This window comes from Telmatherina bonti, assembly GCF_933228915.1.
Source record: "Telmatherina bonti genome assembly, chromosome: 17".
Lineage (NCBI taxonomy): Eukaryota > Metazoa > Chordata > Actinopteri > Atheriniformes > Telmatherinidae > Telmatherina > Telmatherina bonti.
The window spans coordinates 11,682,635-11,698,680 of record NC_136615.1 but is presented as its reverse complement, the minus strand read 5'-3'; the positions used below and the strand labels follow the sequence as shown (position 1 = coordinate 11,698,680).

The 16,046-nt window shown below is 39.6% G+C and overlaps 1 protein-coding gene across 1 annotated transcript in view; it reads left to right on the top strand.

Moving 5' to 3' along the window:
* Positions 1 to 16,046, top strand: part of LOC306767919 (netrin receptor UNC5D-like) — a gene marked incomplete at both ends in the record, with an annotated part of 211,736 nt that overhangs the window by 171,871 nt on the left and 23,819 nt on the right. Inside the window, 6 exons of the mRNA XM_079256085.1 lie at positions 2,520 to 2,684; positions 3,023 to 3,055; positions 7,085 to 7,270; positions 11,020 to 11,169; positions 13,387 to 13,605; positions 14,737 to 14,821. Coding sequence (XP_079112211.1) covers positions 2,520 to 2,684; positions 3,023 to 3,055; positions 7,085 to 7,270; positions 11,020 to 11,169; positions 13,387 to 13,605; positions 14,737 to 14,821 — 838 coding nt within the window. The remainder of the gene's footprint in view (positions 1 to 2,519; positions 2,685 to 3,022; positions 3,056 to 7,084; positions 7,271 to 11,019; positions 11,170 to 13,386; positions 13,606 to 14,736; positions 14,822 to 16,046) is intronic.

Genomic DNA, 16,046 nt, shown 5'->3' with positions numbered 1-16,046 from the left:
ATGCTTTTATCCAAAGCAACTTAAATCTGAGAGTGAGAACAACACAAGCAAGAAATCAAACAGTTGACATCGTATGTTTTATAGGCAGGGCCCTGCATGTTTTATAGAAGCAATAGATCCCACAATGTCGTCTTGGATGCATGCTGGTTTGTTGCAATGAACTGGACCATATTCTCCAACAGTTGAAGTAAGTGCAGAAAAGCTCCTTTAAGAGTCTCGGCACGTTCACATTAGCCGTTTTGATTCGAATCCTAGTCCGTTTTCTCGGAAAGTCCGCTTCGTTTGTGGAAATATGAATGTGCCAAATAAATTCTAATTCGGATCAAAGGAGCAGACTCGGTCTGCCTACAAACGCAGGTCTCGGTTCGCTTTAAGCAGACCAGATAGAGGCATTGCATTGTGGGTAAATACATAGCGATCGTGTTAAGAGTCCTCTGCCTCGTCTGTTGTTCATACTGCGTCCATTGTCGCAGTGTATTTCTGCAGTATACTTTCATAAGAAAACATAAAATCTCCAAAACAGCGATAGATTCGTCTCAATGTTTAACTCGCAGGTGGAGGAAACAGAGTTTTCTTCTTCACGCGGGTCTTGTCCTCCATTTTTGCTAAATACTAGTGCAGCGCCACCTTTGGTGAAAATGGGGATAAATTGTAAAGGTTTGACTCATTTCACCATAGTGCAACATCAACATGATCTCAGTCTGCATGGATACACCCCCTCTACAACCAAGCCAAGTCCCCAATCGGACTGAGTCTAGCGGACTATTCTGATGTGAATGCCCCCTTTAGCTGGCTCTTAAAAATAGATAAGGATTGTAGTAATGTAGTACTGAACTTTGTTTAATTACTAATACAAAATATTTGGATTTTTGCCACATGACATACCTAAAATATCTTTTATATTAGCAGATGATTACTATGTAAAGCTGCAATCTGCAAATGGTCCCTGTTTCTTTGCAGCAAACAGCATTTTGGCTTCAATGTTCTAATTCAAGGTCTCACACCACAATACTAACAAGCTATATCCTTAAATGCTAAATTATCTTCTTCAACCTAAACATCTCGGTTTTTTAGGTTGATGTTTGGGGGAGAAAAACTCCAGAATACAGTTGAAATCATTGTCTGCAAGTGGGTTTGTTTTGTTTTTGTTTTTTTGTTGTTTTTTTTTTTTTTTATAGATGTTGGCTTGAAGGGTGTAAATTCTCTGCCTTTGTGCACTGCATCTCTGCACTGCACTGGCAACAAAGGCCTGTGTATGAAATCGAAAGCAGTGGACCACATAAAACAACAAATCAAGACTAAATCTCTTGGAAACGACGAGATTGACTGAAAAAAGAAGCAGAGAGAGAAGCAAACGGTGGCGGTTTAGTCTGTGAGAGAAAGAGAAAAAGGAGGGCGGATCATGTAGTTCTCACAACTACTGTGTATTCTGCTTTTCATGAGTGTTTTTTCCACAAGAAAATGTATGATTTTAGCCACACCAAAGTATAAAGGCAAACATTCATCAGTTTAAAAAAGAAGTTATCAGGGGAAGGTAGTGCACTCTTTCAAACATTATCTCCTCTCTGCCAAATGCCCCCTCCTGAATGATTCTTTCTCCCGAGTTCCAACATAAACATGGTACAAGATTAGCAGGAAGAAGGGAGCTTAAAGAGCCTTTGCAGCTGAAAAGACCTGATTGAGTGTGGCATAATCAGAGTCTCTGTGCTCCACGTCTACAAGACTCTACCATATTTTGTCAAACTGAAGAGGAAAATGTTGAGTAGTGCAAGTGTTGCTTTGAATGTGCTCTACATAAAGTTCCAAGCAACTTTTAAATGAACTAAACTGATGTTGTGATCATTTCTGAGAAAAATACCTCATTTGTATGTGCTTGACATGTACGAGCCATATTTCAGCAGTTAGCTTCCTCCAGGACTGCTCTGCAACACGTTGCAGAGCTTTTTTTTTTCTTTAGTTCACCCACAAGCACTGGAAATATTCATGCATGTCTTGGTTCAGCAGTGTGTTGGTACAAATGAAAACATGTTGTTTGTTACAGTTGGGAAATTGAATAAATAAAAATCGGAAATCTGGATTTTATTGCTTCACAGTTTTAAAATTGATTTTTTTTTTTTTTTTAAATAATTTTCTTTTCAAATAAATAAAATAATCCATTATAAATTTTTTGTCATTTTTATTCTTATTTATGGATCTTTTTACTTGTCTTCTTGGGCATTATAGCATCAGAATGATGGTCTGGTTACTGTCTTATTTTTTCTTAAAATTAAGAAAAATGACGAGCAAAAAAGTTTTGTATTTATTGCAATTTAAATCAAATCAGCCTGAATAATTTCTCAGTTCTTTCTAGCTTATAGAAGAATGAATTTACTTCGGAAATTAGCACCTTTTGTTACTTAAGTGTAATGATTATGAATGGAAAATCTCTTTAGATCAAGAATCGATTCTGAATCGAATCGTCGCCCCAAAAGTCAGTTGTTGTTAAAATCACATCCCTGTCTTTGTATTTGATCCCTCAGTGGATGGTGGCTGGGGGGAGTGGAGTGAGTGGTCGGTGTGTAGTTCATCCTGCGAGAGGCAACGCAGTAGAGAGTGTACAGCTCCAGAGCCCAAACATGGAGGTCGACTGTGTGACGGGGTGGCAGTGGCTGTGGACAACTGCACCGGCGGCCTCTGCACGCAGAGTGAGTGGAATAAACTCCTCTCTGGTTCAAAATAAAGTGTGTGTGTGTGTGTGGGGTGGGGGGGGTGGGGGCGCATTGTGTTTAGAGACTGTGTCATCATAGATTTACTGTTCCTAATATTCTGGGAGAGCAGGGGTAGATGTTGATCATCATTATAATCACGCTCATTAACAGCCTCATCCATCTTCGTTATTCATCCACTCACTTCCACATACATCTGACACAGTTCACGCAGCCATGGATGCATGCACAAGTGGTAATTAAATCAAGCAACACTTTTAGCATTTCAAAATATTACAGGCAAACTCTGAATTTCTGATGTTTGTCTCTGTCAGCAGATCGGAAGCTGCTTCATGATGCAGAGCCCCGAGGTGAGTTTGTCCCCTACGGGAAGTATGAATGAATGAATTCTTTATGATGAGCACAAAACCAAAACAAAAAAAACAGAAAAACGAAAACAGAGTATCGTTGAAATGAAAGAAAAACCATCATGCTGACAAGGAAAACAACGTGGCTCACATCAATTCCATGGAGATGCATTGAACATAATTTGCCTTTTTCTGTTTGGAAAGAGATTTTAGGAGGAAGGTAAAGCTTATTTAGTCCTAAACCCTACCGAATAAACAATTATGTTTATTTAAGATTAGCTTTACTGTCAATGGAACAAATGCAATGGATCTTTCAAGTGCACTTAGTTTACATTATAAATATTTAAAAACGCGTAAATAAAAAAAAAACATGTTTGTACATTTGTATACACTAGAAACAGCTATTATTGAAATAATAGCAACTGTGAATGCCCATCTATTCTAAATTATTGAAATGAAATTGCATAAATATAAGAAATTGAAGAAAAAAAAATCAACTGACATTTTTTCTAATTGCCCCACATCAGGACTGAACCCATGAACGTCTGTATTGAAGCACACTGACTTACTCACTACTCTTAGTTGCACCTTGGAAAAAGCATTGAAATTTCTTCCAATTGGGATGGGAACGCCTTTTTTTTCCACTTCCAGCAGGGTGTATTTAGCGGGATTGCAAAAACATGTGCAAGGTTGAGCTTAACCCCAGTAAAGATGTCAAAGACTTGTTGCAGGGAACATTGTTGGAACAAATCCTTCATTTTTAACTCCGACATTTGCAAATAAATTCCTTTGCTCCTTGAAGTGTGCAGCTGAGACCAATAGTTCACATTGAGCAGCCTGCAGAACTGCACACAACACACAAGCAACAGCCAACAAACGACAATGGAGCTATATGTTAAATGCTGCATTTGAACCCGTGCCTTGTATGCGTACCTGTGTACCAGTGCACAAAATGGACCAATCGCTGAGATGACTTCCGTTTTGTCCAATCACTGGAGAGGATTTTAACATTTGGCAAAAATGTGACTAACTTGAAAAGTTTACATGTTAGAAAGTGAGGCAAAAGGTGTAGGAGGAGTAGTGTGCCAAACATTTTGCAGGAAAGACAGTGGGGACGGGAACTTGATAAAGCGGACACTGCAAACTGGTGCAGATCTCCGAAACCCTGTTGAAGCAGTTTTCAGCTCATTATGCAAAAACTGACCAATCGCAGAGCTGAATTTTTCCAACGTCCAGTGCACAGTGGTTTTGAAAGACTTTCACCCAATCACAAGGTTGAATTAATTTTTGCAAAATGTTAAATATCTCAAAAACTACAAAGATTTGAAACGACAAAAGTCATAGCACACTTCTCCTGAAGGAGCTGCAGGGTTTGAGATGCAAATGACTGAAGTGACCTGAACGGCGCAGGAGGAGTAGCGCGCCAAAGTTTGGTGGAATGATAATAAAAATGGCCGAACAGGATCTCAATAATTTGAATGCCCCCATAGGCATTCGCATTAAATAAATTGCATACACAAAATGAAACAGCCAAATCATACAACTTGACACTGTGTGAATGGAAACAGCTTCAATAAAACATGAAATACCACCATGAATTTATGTGACACTTGCTGGTTTCAAACCAGCACTGACAAAGATATTCAGGAACTTCTCCATGTGTACATGGTTGTTAAGAGACATTTCCACAGAGGTACGGGCAGAAGGTTGTCAGTATCAATAAGGCTGCCATGTACCAGACTGGAAACTGGTGCAGAACTTAAACCCTGTTGAAGCACTTTGCAGTTCATTATGCAAAACTGACCAATGGATGAGCTGAATTTTTTTCAATGTCCAATCCGCATTTGCTTTGAAGGCTTGTCTTCCAATCACAAGTTATTTTTACAAACGCTAAATATCTCAAAAACTACAAAAGTTTGCCATGACAAAAGTCATGATACTCAAATAGCATAGTTCTCCTGAATATACCGAAAAGATTAAAGTTTGAATGACTGAAGTGGCACAAATGGTTAAAGAGGAGTTAAGTGCTGAAAGAAAGAAACAGGAACACAATCGCATTCACAATGATAACAGCGGAGCTACTCTTCATTGCTTTAAATGATAATAATGTTATGGCCAAAAACTTGTGTTGAGGTGGGTTTTCTTGTACTTTAGCACATAAAACTATGAACACTCTTGTTCTGTAATCGGCTTTAACTTTCCTAAATCTGCTTTCTGATCACTGCTGCTGCTGAAGCTTGGAGCACAGAGGACCCCAGCCAAGTTGGGCTGCCGTGTTTTCCTTTTTACATTTTTTAAATATTTAAATGGTTTAATAACTTAAGATATCCTAACATTACCAGAATAATGCTAATACTGTCATATACAGAGAGAAAAACATCTCATCCAGAGAGGTTTAAATGAAAGAAATGCATCTATATGAAGATACTTTCCAACTAAATTGATGCAAAAGTTATAATTTATCCATGGAAAATCACCTGCATGCAGAACATAAGTTGGACTTAACTTTTCTCTCAGTTTTTTTCTTTCTTTAAAGTGAAAACAAATCCTATACCCATGACCGTAATTGGGTGACTTGAAAAGAACATATGGGAAAAATAGTTCCAAACTGGCAAGAGGTAAATCTGACAGCAAGTTATACTCAGCATGCTAAAGTGAAGGCAAAAAGTCATGTCAGAGAAATGTTCTGACACACTCTTAGCATCCCGTATATATACATGCATGATTACTAGGTTAGCTGATATATAAAAGTTGTTGTTCCTTTCGGCTTGTCCCTCCGAAGAGGTTGCCATAGTGAATCATCACACTGGTGAATTGGCACGTTTTACCCCAGATGCCCTTCCAAAAGCAACCCTCTGCATTTATCCGGGCTTGGGACCAGCTCTCGGAGAACAATCATGTCCCCCTCGGAGCTTCAGCAGCGTAGGGGAGCAGGAATCAGACCATCAGGTCACAAGGCAAGCGACTCTACCACCTGAGCCACTACCACCCCTCGTTGATATAAAGAAGTAATAAATAAAAATAATACTTAAAAGCCATTACCTGATGCAACATTTGTGTTTTTATCTTTCAAGTCTGGAATGAAGCACAAGGGACAAAAGTATTTCAGTAAAAATGAACAAATGTAACGTTTTAAAGGCTTGGAAATGAATGGTCCAGTGGACCATTTCCAGAAAACCTTGAGGTCTTAAAAGGTTCTTCCAGTTAAAACCTTAGTTTGTTCTGGGTTTTATCAGCGCTACGGCTTGTGCCTCGTGCCCACGTCCTGAACACCTCTATTAATACCCTGATTTTCAACTTCATCAGGTGTAGCATTTCAGCTGCAACTGTCTGTGGTTAACCACCAATTATCCAGCACTTTATGCTGAATTGCTGTTTAGGGAAATAAGCCATTGTGTATTTTCCAGAGAGAAAAATCAATTTGAATCCTGCTAAGCCACAAGCACTCATTCTCCCCTTCCTCCTTATTTGTCCTTTAACATATTTGTGCATTTTTGTTTTTCAAGAATGACAGGAAAAATGCAGTCAGGCTGCCAAAACTTCCCAAGCCCTCAATTAACCTGCTGCTATAGCTGTTAATACTGCTTTGCATATTTTGTCTTTTTTTTTTTTTGTCTTTCTTCGTGTGAGCTTCAGGCTACTTAGAGGATTTCTCAGCGTGTCCTGTTTTAGCGCAGATCTCATTATCTTTCAAGAACAAACTTGCAGCTCCTGTTTCCCACTCATTCTTTCTCTTTGTGGAGTTGGACGCTTCAATACTGGTGGGAGCAGATAGAGCATAATCGGTGCAGATGAGCTAATTTAATGAATTGGTTTTGTCATATTATCCCAGTAGAACACAGAGTGCCTCCAACACCAGAGCCGAGGAGTCTTTGAAATGACAGTCAGGTGTTGGCTTGATTATAATCGCCTTCCTTCCATGGTTCCTCATTAGTGGCTTTAACGCAGCAGAGTAGAACAACGGAGCTGCATCAGGAGGCAGACAAGCTATGCCAAATAAAAATTAATGCAAACTTTTCTTTATGTTCCAAGGTGCGGAGAGCAGCAGCGACGTGGCCTTATACTCCGGTCTGGCTGCAGGCGTGGTGACCGTGGTGTTGCTGATCATCGCTGTCACTCTTTACCGCCGGAGCCAGAGTGAGTACGGCGTTGATGTTATCGACTCCTCCGCCCTCACTGGGGGCTTCCAGTCTTTAAGCTTCAAGACTTCCCGACAAGGTGAGCCGTGCAAGCAAGTTTCTCACGTACACACACACACACACACACACACACACACACACACACACACACACACCAATCAGTTCAACTTTAAGTTAAAGATCTTTAACAATTTAAGTTTTAAAATACATCTGACTGCGAGGAAGACTTTCAGCACGTTGCTGTAAGCACACTGGGGCGTGATGGCAGAAAATGGCTCATGGTTGAAATGACAAAGGAATAAGATGAACTTCTAGTTAAAGAAGAGAATCAAGATTTTTTTTGCAGGATAATGTTTAAACGAAGCTTTTTATCCGATGAAATGATTTGTGAATTCGCTGATCTCCTTCAGGGGAAATTCATATTAACACAGAAAGAGACGCATATTAACATATGATAATTGGGAATCAAGGAAAACAACCACAAACTGCCATTTTGGTTTATTTAACCTATTGCTGTCTGATTATTTATGCATTGTGCTGATACAGCTGTGTATGTGCAGTAATGACCACAGGCCGTCATTAGCAATTAACCACAGTATGACCGCTGCCTTCATCCCTTTTACATGTGCATTTTGACATGCATTTAAATTTTTAAAACAGCCAATCAATACAAGTTTAAATTTATAGTTAAAATATAAGACTCAGAATACATAACATTATCTTCCAGAATCGACTCTAAACTGTGTAAAAATATAAATATCTTCTTTGCACTTGGCTGTGTCCTCAGAAAAGTCACATTTCACATGCGACTTTGGAGGTGTAAGCAAGACATATTTTGCAACACAGTCATGGTACGAACATGTTAGCACCATGTAATCCCAAATGAAACCTAAATGTCACAAATGAAACCCATATGATTACATGTAAAATAGCATAAGAAAGCCAAAAAACACTTGTGTAGCCCATTTAAATTGAAATGAAAAACCCCTATAATCTAATGTCAAACCCATATAATTCCCACATGAAACCCATGTAGAAAGTCGTTTACATTATCAGTCAAAGGTTTGGACACATTCTTTACTATACTTTATTAATCCCCAAAGGGAAATTAAAATTTGTAGTATATAATAATTAATTTGAGGAGGTCTTGTTCAAGAGGCTGATGGCTGCTGGCAGGAATGATCTTCTGTATCTTTCAGTCTTACATCAGACCTGAAGAAGCCTCTCTCTGAATACACTTTGTTGTTATTACATTATTATTTTTTTGTTATTACATATTAAACCCTTTATATTACATGTTCACCCATATAACCACATGTGAAATTAATATGTGAAACCCATTTAAATTTCTGAAACCTGTATAATCGCACATGAAAGCCATGCAGCTGCCAGTACGAAGCCCATGTGAAACATATGTTTATTCTCATTTTAAATCCTCATAATCACATTTGAAAGTCGTGTTCATTTGAAACATTTCAATTTTATGGATGATTATGTGGTTTACATCTTGAAGTTAAAAAATTTGAAAATTTTATGGTGGTTTTCCTATTTAAAAACATAGTGCTTCACATGTGTTTCATTTATGCTTCACATGTTTCAAATGTGCTAAACCACATTGGCCCCAAGAGTTCGTTTCAGTTTCACATGGAAACTGACATTACTTTCAAACGTAACGATAGGTTTACATGTGGTTTTGCGGGGTTCATGTTTACATTTTTGTTTAAACAAGTGCACTTTGCAAACATGCATAATGCTAAATTTACTCAGAAAAATTAGTTCAATTTTTTCAAGAAAACTGCAGGAAAATCCAGTTATTTGTTTTTCAATATGTATTTTTTTCTATTTTAATTTTTATTTATTATCGTTTTACCCTACCAAATGATAAACCATAATAAGGATGTCAAAAATTAATTTCTTAAGTTGTTTACATGTACGCTGGTTTCATGTTTGTGTCGCTGCAGTTGGTGTGTCGGTGCTCTGACTCCAAAAACGCGTTGCTTGTAGCTCAAAAACACTGCAGGCGTTGACAAATAGTGACTAGTTGATGCCCTGGGACCGAGGGACCGGCTGCAGCTGCAGAACTAAACTAATTTGTTTTGTTGGATCAATCAAAAGAACATAAAATTCCCTTTTGAATTAAATCAGTTTTCCTTGTAAAACACTTACATACACAGCGCTCTGAATGTAATTCAGTTTCATTGTATGAATGTTATACAAGAGACATTCTCCTGCAAACATCTGGAAAATACAGAAATTAAGGAGAGGCAGAGTTTTTTTTTGTTTTCTTTTCTTCCCCAGAACGTCTTTATGGGTACATTACAATAATTGACACACTCACAATTCACAGCAATTTGTAGATGACACTGAATGGAGCTGGCTTTAGCTTAAGTAAGATTAAAGATATTGATTTTGAGCTGTTGTCATTTATTTCAATTCAAAACCCCATAAATGTTCTCTGATATTGATGTCATTGGATTTAAATGTAAATACGCACGTAGAGTTTTGTACTTTCACGCTGCATGTACTTATGTAACATATTGAATAATGCAATTATTTCTTTGTATTATAACTACATCAATTACACTTCAGGAGCTAGAATGACAGTATTTAATTTTTTTAGTTTGTTTACTTAAGCTTCAGGAGGTTCTTATTGTTATGTAGCTGTTGAGCAAATGTCCAATAACACACAGCTTAATCTATAAAACATGCATTGTATTTGTTGCTTTATTGCAAACATCACTACGCCCCGAGCAATAAACCTTTGCTGAAAATATATTGCAAGAAGGATGGTGTGTGTTAATAATTTCACTCTTATCTATTATTACTCAGACCTTCTTCCTTGCTCCATATATTCAGCAGAATGTTGAATAACCGGCTCTCTTTCGGGCACTGTGTTTTGCCTGTTTTTGGGATTATTTTCCATACAACAAAACTTCAATCAATTATTCATGATTAGGAAATTAAAAATGCAATTTATTAGGCTTTTTTTTTTTACTTTCTTTTTTCTGTGCCCAGAAATTATGCATCTGTGGCCTTGTGTCTCCAAACACAGAAACATCAGAGCTCGGCTGCGTGGTGTGTTTTGCCCTACAGATTGAGGCATATTTTTACAAGGCAGGCATTATGGGAGGCCACAGCAGGAGCCCTCAGCAGGGCATAATAAAGTTCATTTTGATAACACAGCAGGAGGCAGGGAAAGCTTTAATCTTGGTCTCTGTTCCCGGTATTACAGGGGCTAAAAACGCCAAACCTCTGCAATATCCTGCATGTCCTTCTCTCCTTGAATGATGCACAGCTATATGCTGCTGCAGCAGGAGGACAGTATTCATTGCATTGCATTGCTCTGTTGCAGTCACTGTTGCTATGATAACAGTTTCCCTACTTTCCTTAATCCCCAATAATGCAAACATGCCATTTACATTTTTTTCATTAATAGTAGCTGTGACTGTTTGTGTCTTCATGCTTAATGATGAAGCTTCATTGAAGTATATTATATATGGGTGTGGGTAACTTCTACTTTAATCTTTTAAAATGACAAAGGAAAAGTGTGATTTTTCTGTTCATTTATAAAGTCTCTGATGTATGAATGAAACAATATGTGTGGCAATCTTTAAGGCACACATCACATAACATCCAGAGTGTTGTTTAAGCGAAGCATTACTGAATTAAAGTGTCACATTTGCATGTGAAGAAATGGATGTTTTCTTGTTTTGACATTCCTTTTAGGTTTTTGTATCACTCTAATCAAAAGTGTCATCATGCATAAATGTTTTTGAAAAGATCTAATCGCTGACAACAATTAATTTCTCCTCTTTGTGCGTTCTGCAGCAAACCCCCTGCTTATTAATTCATCCATGCAGCCTGATCTGACAGTGTCACGTACCTACACCAGCCCCATGTGTTTCCAGGACTCCATTGACAAAGAGATAATGGCTGAACGCTCCCTTCTTGACCCGCTGCCTGACCTCAAGGCCAAAGGTTAGAAAGCAGAACTGTAATAAAAGCATATTTCTGCGCTAGTTGTGAAGAATTCTGTAGGAGATGCAGGGCGTCTGCAGCTTCGTCGTAGCAGGCGGAGGGATAATCCATCATGCTTTGAATCTGTTTTCCTCCTCAGGCAATTTCTAAGAAAGCTTTCATACATAACAAATTGACCATTCACCAATCCATGTCTCCTCGTGTTGCCGTCGCTACGCCTGTCATGCATTTTTATGCATTCGTGACACATACTGCCAGCTGTTTTCACTGCCGCATGTTTAGATATTCAAAAATCAAAGTGTATACCGTTGTCAGTGTGTCATCCATACAGAAGAAACACAACAAAGTAAAACTATTATATTTCAATTAAAAAGAAAAATAAGTAATATCTATCTGACTGCTGGTAAATTAGTGTGTAATGCACTCCTCTGAAACACTGTTTGGTACTGCCGTCAGTGGTGCCGACTTTGCCTGTTTGAGGCCTTATGATGAAGAAAACATCAGTCGAATCCTATAAAAGCAACGGTCTCCCTTTCTAAGCTCAATATTCTTATAAACACTCCTTGCTTCTGACAACACCTAACGCTTGTAACAACCCAACACACCTAACTCACACTTCATTCTTATATCAGATGGATGGATGGATAGATAAATAGTAAGGGTGGGAAAAACTCAAAAATCTGGATTTTTTTGCTTTACAATTTTAAAATCGATTTTTTTGTTAAATAAAAGATAATCCATTACAAAATTTTTGTCATCTTTTTACTTGTCTTCTTGGGCATTATAGCAGCAGAATGATGGTCTGGCTACTAGGTTGTTTTTTCCCTTCTTGAAATCAAGAAAAATGAAAAGGTTTTATTCATTTATTTTGTTTTTAATCTACAAAAATCAACAATATCGAAGAATTGTGAGAATCGCAATTTCAATCAAATCGGCACCCAAAAGATCTGAATCGAATCAAATCAAGACAAAAGCATATCGTCACAGCCCTAATCGATAGACTGATAGAGAGATAGATAGATAGATAGATAGATACTTAATATTAAAGTGATCAGCCCTGAATTAACAGCAATATATTGTCTTGCTTTTAATATTCTGATTTATCGCAATATATCGTATTGTTGGCCCATCTTGTGATACGATATATTGTATCGCCAGATTTTTGCCCATACACACCCCTGTCTCCAGCACCTGTCAAACAAAGCAGGTGCTGCAGTTTTAAAACTCAAAGGGCTCCCTCTACATACGCACAGTTGTTTGATCATTCAGAGACACCGTAGTGAAATGGTGGCAGATATAAAAGGCTTATTCTAAGAGAATAAAAACTGAAAAGTTATTTTAATAAAGTGATTAAAAATCAATAGAAACACTGTTTTTAATTAGATATGTCTTTTTTTTAATTGACCAATAACTTTTTTCTGCACTGCACCTTTATGTGTCTGTGATTTTGATGAGGGAAGAGTGTTAAACTTTGGGATATTTAAGCCATTTTTCCATCTCTTATACACAGTTTATCTCCAATCTCCCTAGACCCGCATGTTAATCTGCCCAACTTTACAACAGAAAGAAATGTCTCCCACTGGTTGCTGAAAACGATCGCAGCATATTTCCCATTTCCTCCAAACTGTACACTAGATTATAAACGTTAAAGCAACTCAGTCATTTAAAATGCATCATCATGAATGTGGCTGCTTTTATTCACCCAGTGGAAATGCATATAGCGTCCTTGTTTTCACACTCATCCATCCCTTGAGCATCCCTTCTGGCTCCAAAAACCCAAGATGGCAACAGCGACGGTAATCGCTGAATTTTAAAACAGCCGTATATTAAAAAAGCAGCGGTTGTCATGGTGGCTGCATTAGTCTTTTGCATAGAAACGGCATTGTCAACAGGCTCAAGACATTCCAGCCTGTTGGATCTTTAAATGCAAAGTGTTGCTCTTTCTATAGCCCAAGGCTCATTGTTTCAGCGGGAGGCTAAATCCTTGACATCCCAATCCTTGGGCCTTTCCGAGCCCAGTTTCAGTCTGGCTGCAATGAAAAGTCAGTTGGTGAGCAATTTGTTTCTGTGTAAACATTTCCTAAATGTAAACAAAGCTGTTATTTCCTCCTGTTGCTTGTTTTTCTGTGGAAGATGAAAGGCCGCATCATACCAATGCCAGAGTTTATGAAATGGCTTTTTAGTGCAACCAAATGTGAGCTTTCATTGCGTCCGCAGGGACAGCGGAAAGGGCAGAGTACCACGTCGTGTCCCACCCTCAGACATTTCCGCGGGGCTTGGCTCCAGACTACAGAGGGGTTGCAGTGGGGACAACGCTGGGCAGAAGAGGCAAAAACCTTTTCACTCCACAAGTCTGTCTGACCCCCAGCAGGCCTCTACACAAAGCAACTGCAGTGTTTGGCCACGCTGGAGGCAGGCTGGTGGTACCCAACACAGGTGAGCCCACTGCGGGACTCATTCATTCATTTTCCAAACCGCTTATTCCAATTCAGGGTCGTGGGGAAGCTGGAGCCTATCCCAGCCGGCTTTGGGCGACAGGCAGGGTACAGCCTGGACAGCTCGCCAGTCCATCGCAGGGCCACACACAGAGAGACGAACAACCACACTCACTCCTAGGGGCAATTTAGAGTGACCAATTAACCTAACATGCATGTCTTTGGATGGTGGGAGGAAGCCAGAGTACCCGGAGAGAACCCACGCATACACGGGGAGAACATGCAAACTCCACACAGAAAGGCCACTGAAACCAGCCAAGGATCGAACCAGCGACCTTCTTGCTGTGAGGCCACAGTGCTAACCACTGCGCCACCGTGCAGCCCCACTGCGGGACTATTTTACTTAATCCACACCTCCTGTGTTTGAAAACTCGAGTTAATTCAACATGAAACCAAAACTTAACAAAAGATTCGTCATGAATTTAGTGCACTTTGATGGATTACATACATTTTAAAGCTGCAAAAATGTTATTGACTGAGCGTAATTACACTGTTTAGTACTATTCTAACAGTCACCTGACAAACCTGATGAATTAGACGCACGTGTTTCTACCCACAGTAAATATTTAATGTGAATGTGTGTTCATCAACTAAATGTATTTAAAGACTATTATTGATTCCAGCGTTAACATTTAGAAGGCACATAATGCACAACGTGCAGAAGCGTAGCGTAGTATGATGTAACAATTTGCTGCTCATTCTGCTACATTACTCAGGCATCTCTTTCTCGTGGCCTACATTCATCATCCTGTCCCTCAAGGGGCTTTATCTGCCTCCAGATTGGCAGTAATTGTTTATGATGCCGAACAACGCTGCCTATTTTATGTGAGCTCATGTTTACGAAGGAGGCAGTCTGTGCACGTGTCGGTTTGTGACAAAGAGAGTGCTGGCGGCACTGATTCACAAGGCCTTTGAGACTTGCTTCCATTTTTTTTTTTTTCTGGGGCCGTCACCCTTCTTGCTGTCAGCCTCAGTAAAGAGACCTGACAGCTGAGCAGGTGTGTGTCATGTGTGTGTGCACGTCCGACTTATGTGCTGATCAGTTCTCGCACTCGCCTTTTTTTCTCGGCAGGTATCAGTCTGTTGGTGCCTCACGGGGGGATTGCAGAAGACACTACCTGGGAAATGTACATGAGCATCAACCAGGAGGACAGCAGGTGAGGGACTCTCGCTGAGGGGGTGCAGTCTTCTTCTCAGGCTGCTTTCTTTTAATCTCTCAGCCCTTCTCTCATCCATCCTCCTGCAACGTCATCTCCTTCTCTCATTCCCGAGCTAGCGCCACTCTCTCACTGATGCTACGCTGTGACATACACTGTACACATATGCACATGTTCCCACCCAGCGTGTGGCTTCTTTTCATCTTGCAGACACTACAGGGAAGGACATGATGTGTCGAAGATACATAGGCAGCTGTAGACGGATTGCATTACTGCCTTAAGCAACTGTCTCAGCAGAGGAAAATGCACTTCACAACTCCGCCAGCCTGTTTTGTGTCTGTAGACATAACTCCTGACAGTATCTCTCTCCATCTTGACTGGTTAGAGTAGTGAATATTCGAAAGTCTGTAAAGTTATAATGATAGGCGATACCGATCTGGTTCTTTTTGGCTGGATGGACAGATTGGCTTTGATATGCTTTAGGATTTAGATGCAGCAGACAGCTATTTCTGTAACTTTGTTGAAGAGCTTTTCACAAAGCTCCTGCTCGAGAAGAAAAATGGCATAATAGATAAGACCTGATGGAAAAAGGAAACTAATACCTTTGACACCTTCGCAGTGGAGCCTTTCAAAGCTATCAGACAAGCAGAAGTCTGGGGGTTTTTTTGTTTGGGTTTTTTTTTTTTGGACATTTAAAGAAGACATATCATAATGTCTGTAAGCGTAATATCAGCCAAACATCAGGGTGTGCAAGTTGTGCTTGTTGAAATTTGGTTTTCAAGAAGAATCCAAAGTGACATTCATGGCCATCTGAAATCCAGCTGTCATCTCACTGCACTTCCACCCACCCGTTAAGTGCCTGAGGTCACGAGGGGAAGGGAAAGTATCCAAGGTCACATATAGGCTGCGGCTAACAGCTCAGTTTCAGGGGACCGGTTGCACACTCCTCTGCCTTAAGTCTCTGCTGTTCAGCCAAACTGCTGCCCTCCAAGCTGCTGCTTTGCTCTGATAAGCCTGATGCTGTTTACTTCTCTGGCTGTCGTTTAAGTAGCTGCAGGATCCGTGCACCACTGAGCTGTCAGTCAAAGCCTATCTTCTGACAGCCGCAGAGTCCAGGGGAGAAATTGGATCCTTTCTTCCTATTCAAACCTCGGCCATCTACATAAGAACTTGCCTTCCTTTGCAAAGGCAAGGAATCGATCAGCTCTGGCTCAGTTTCAGCTGC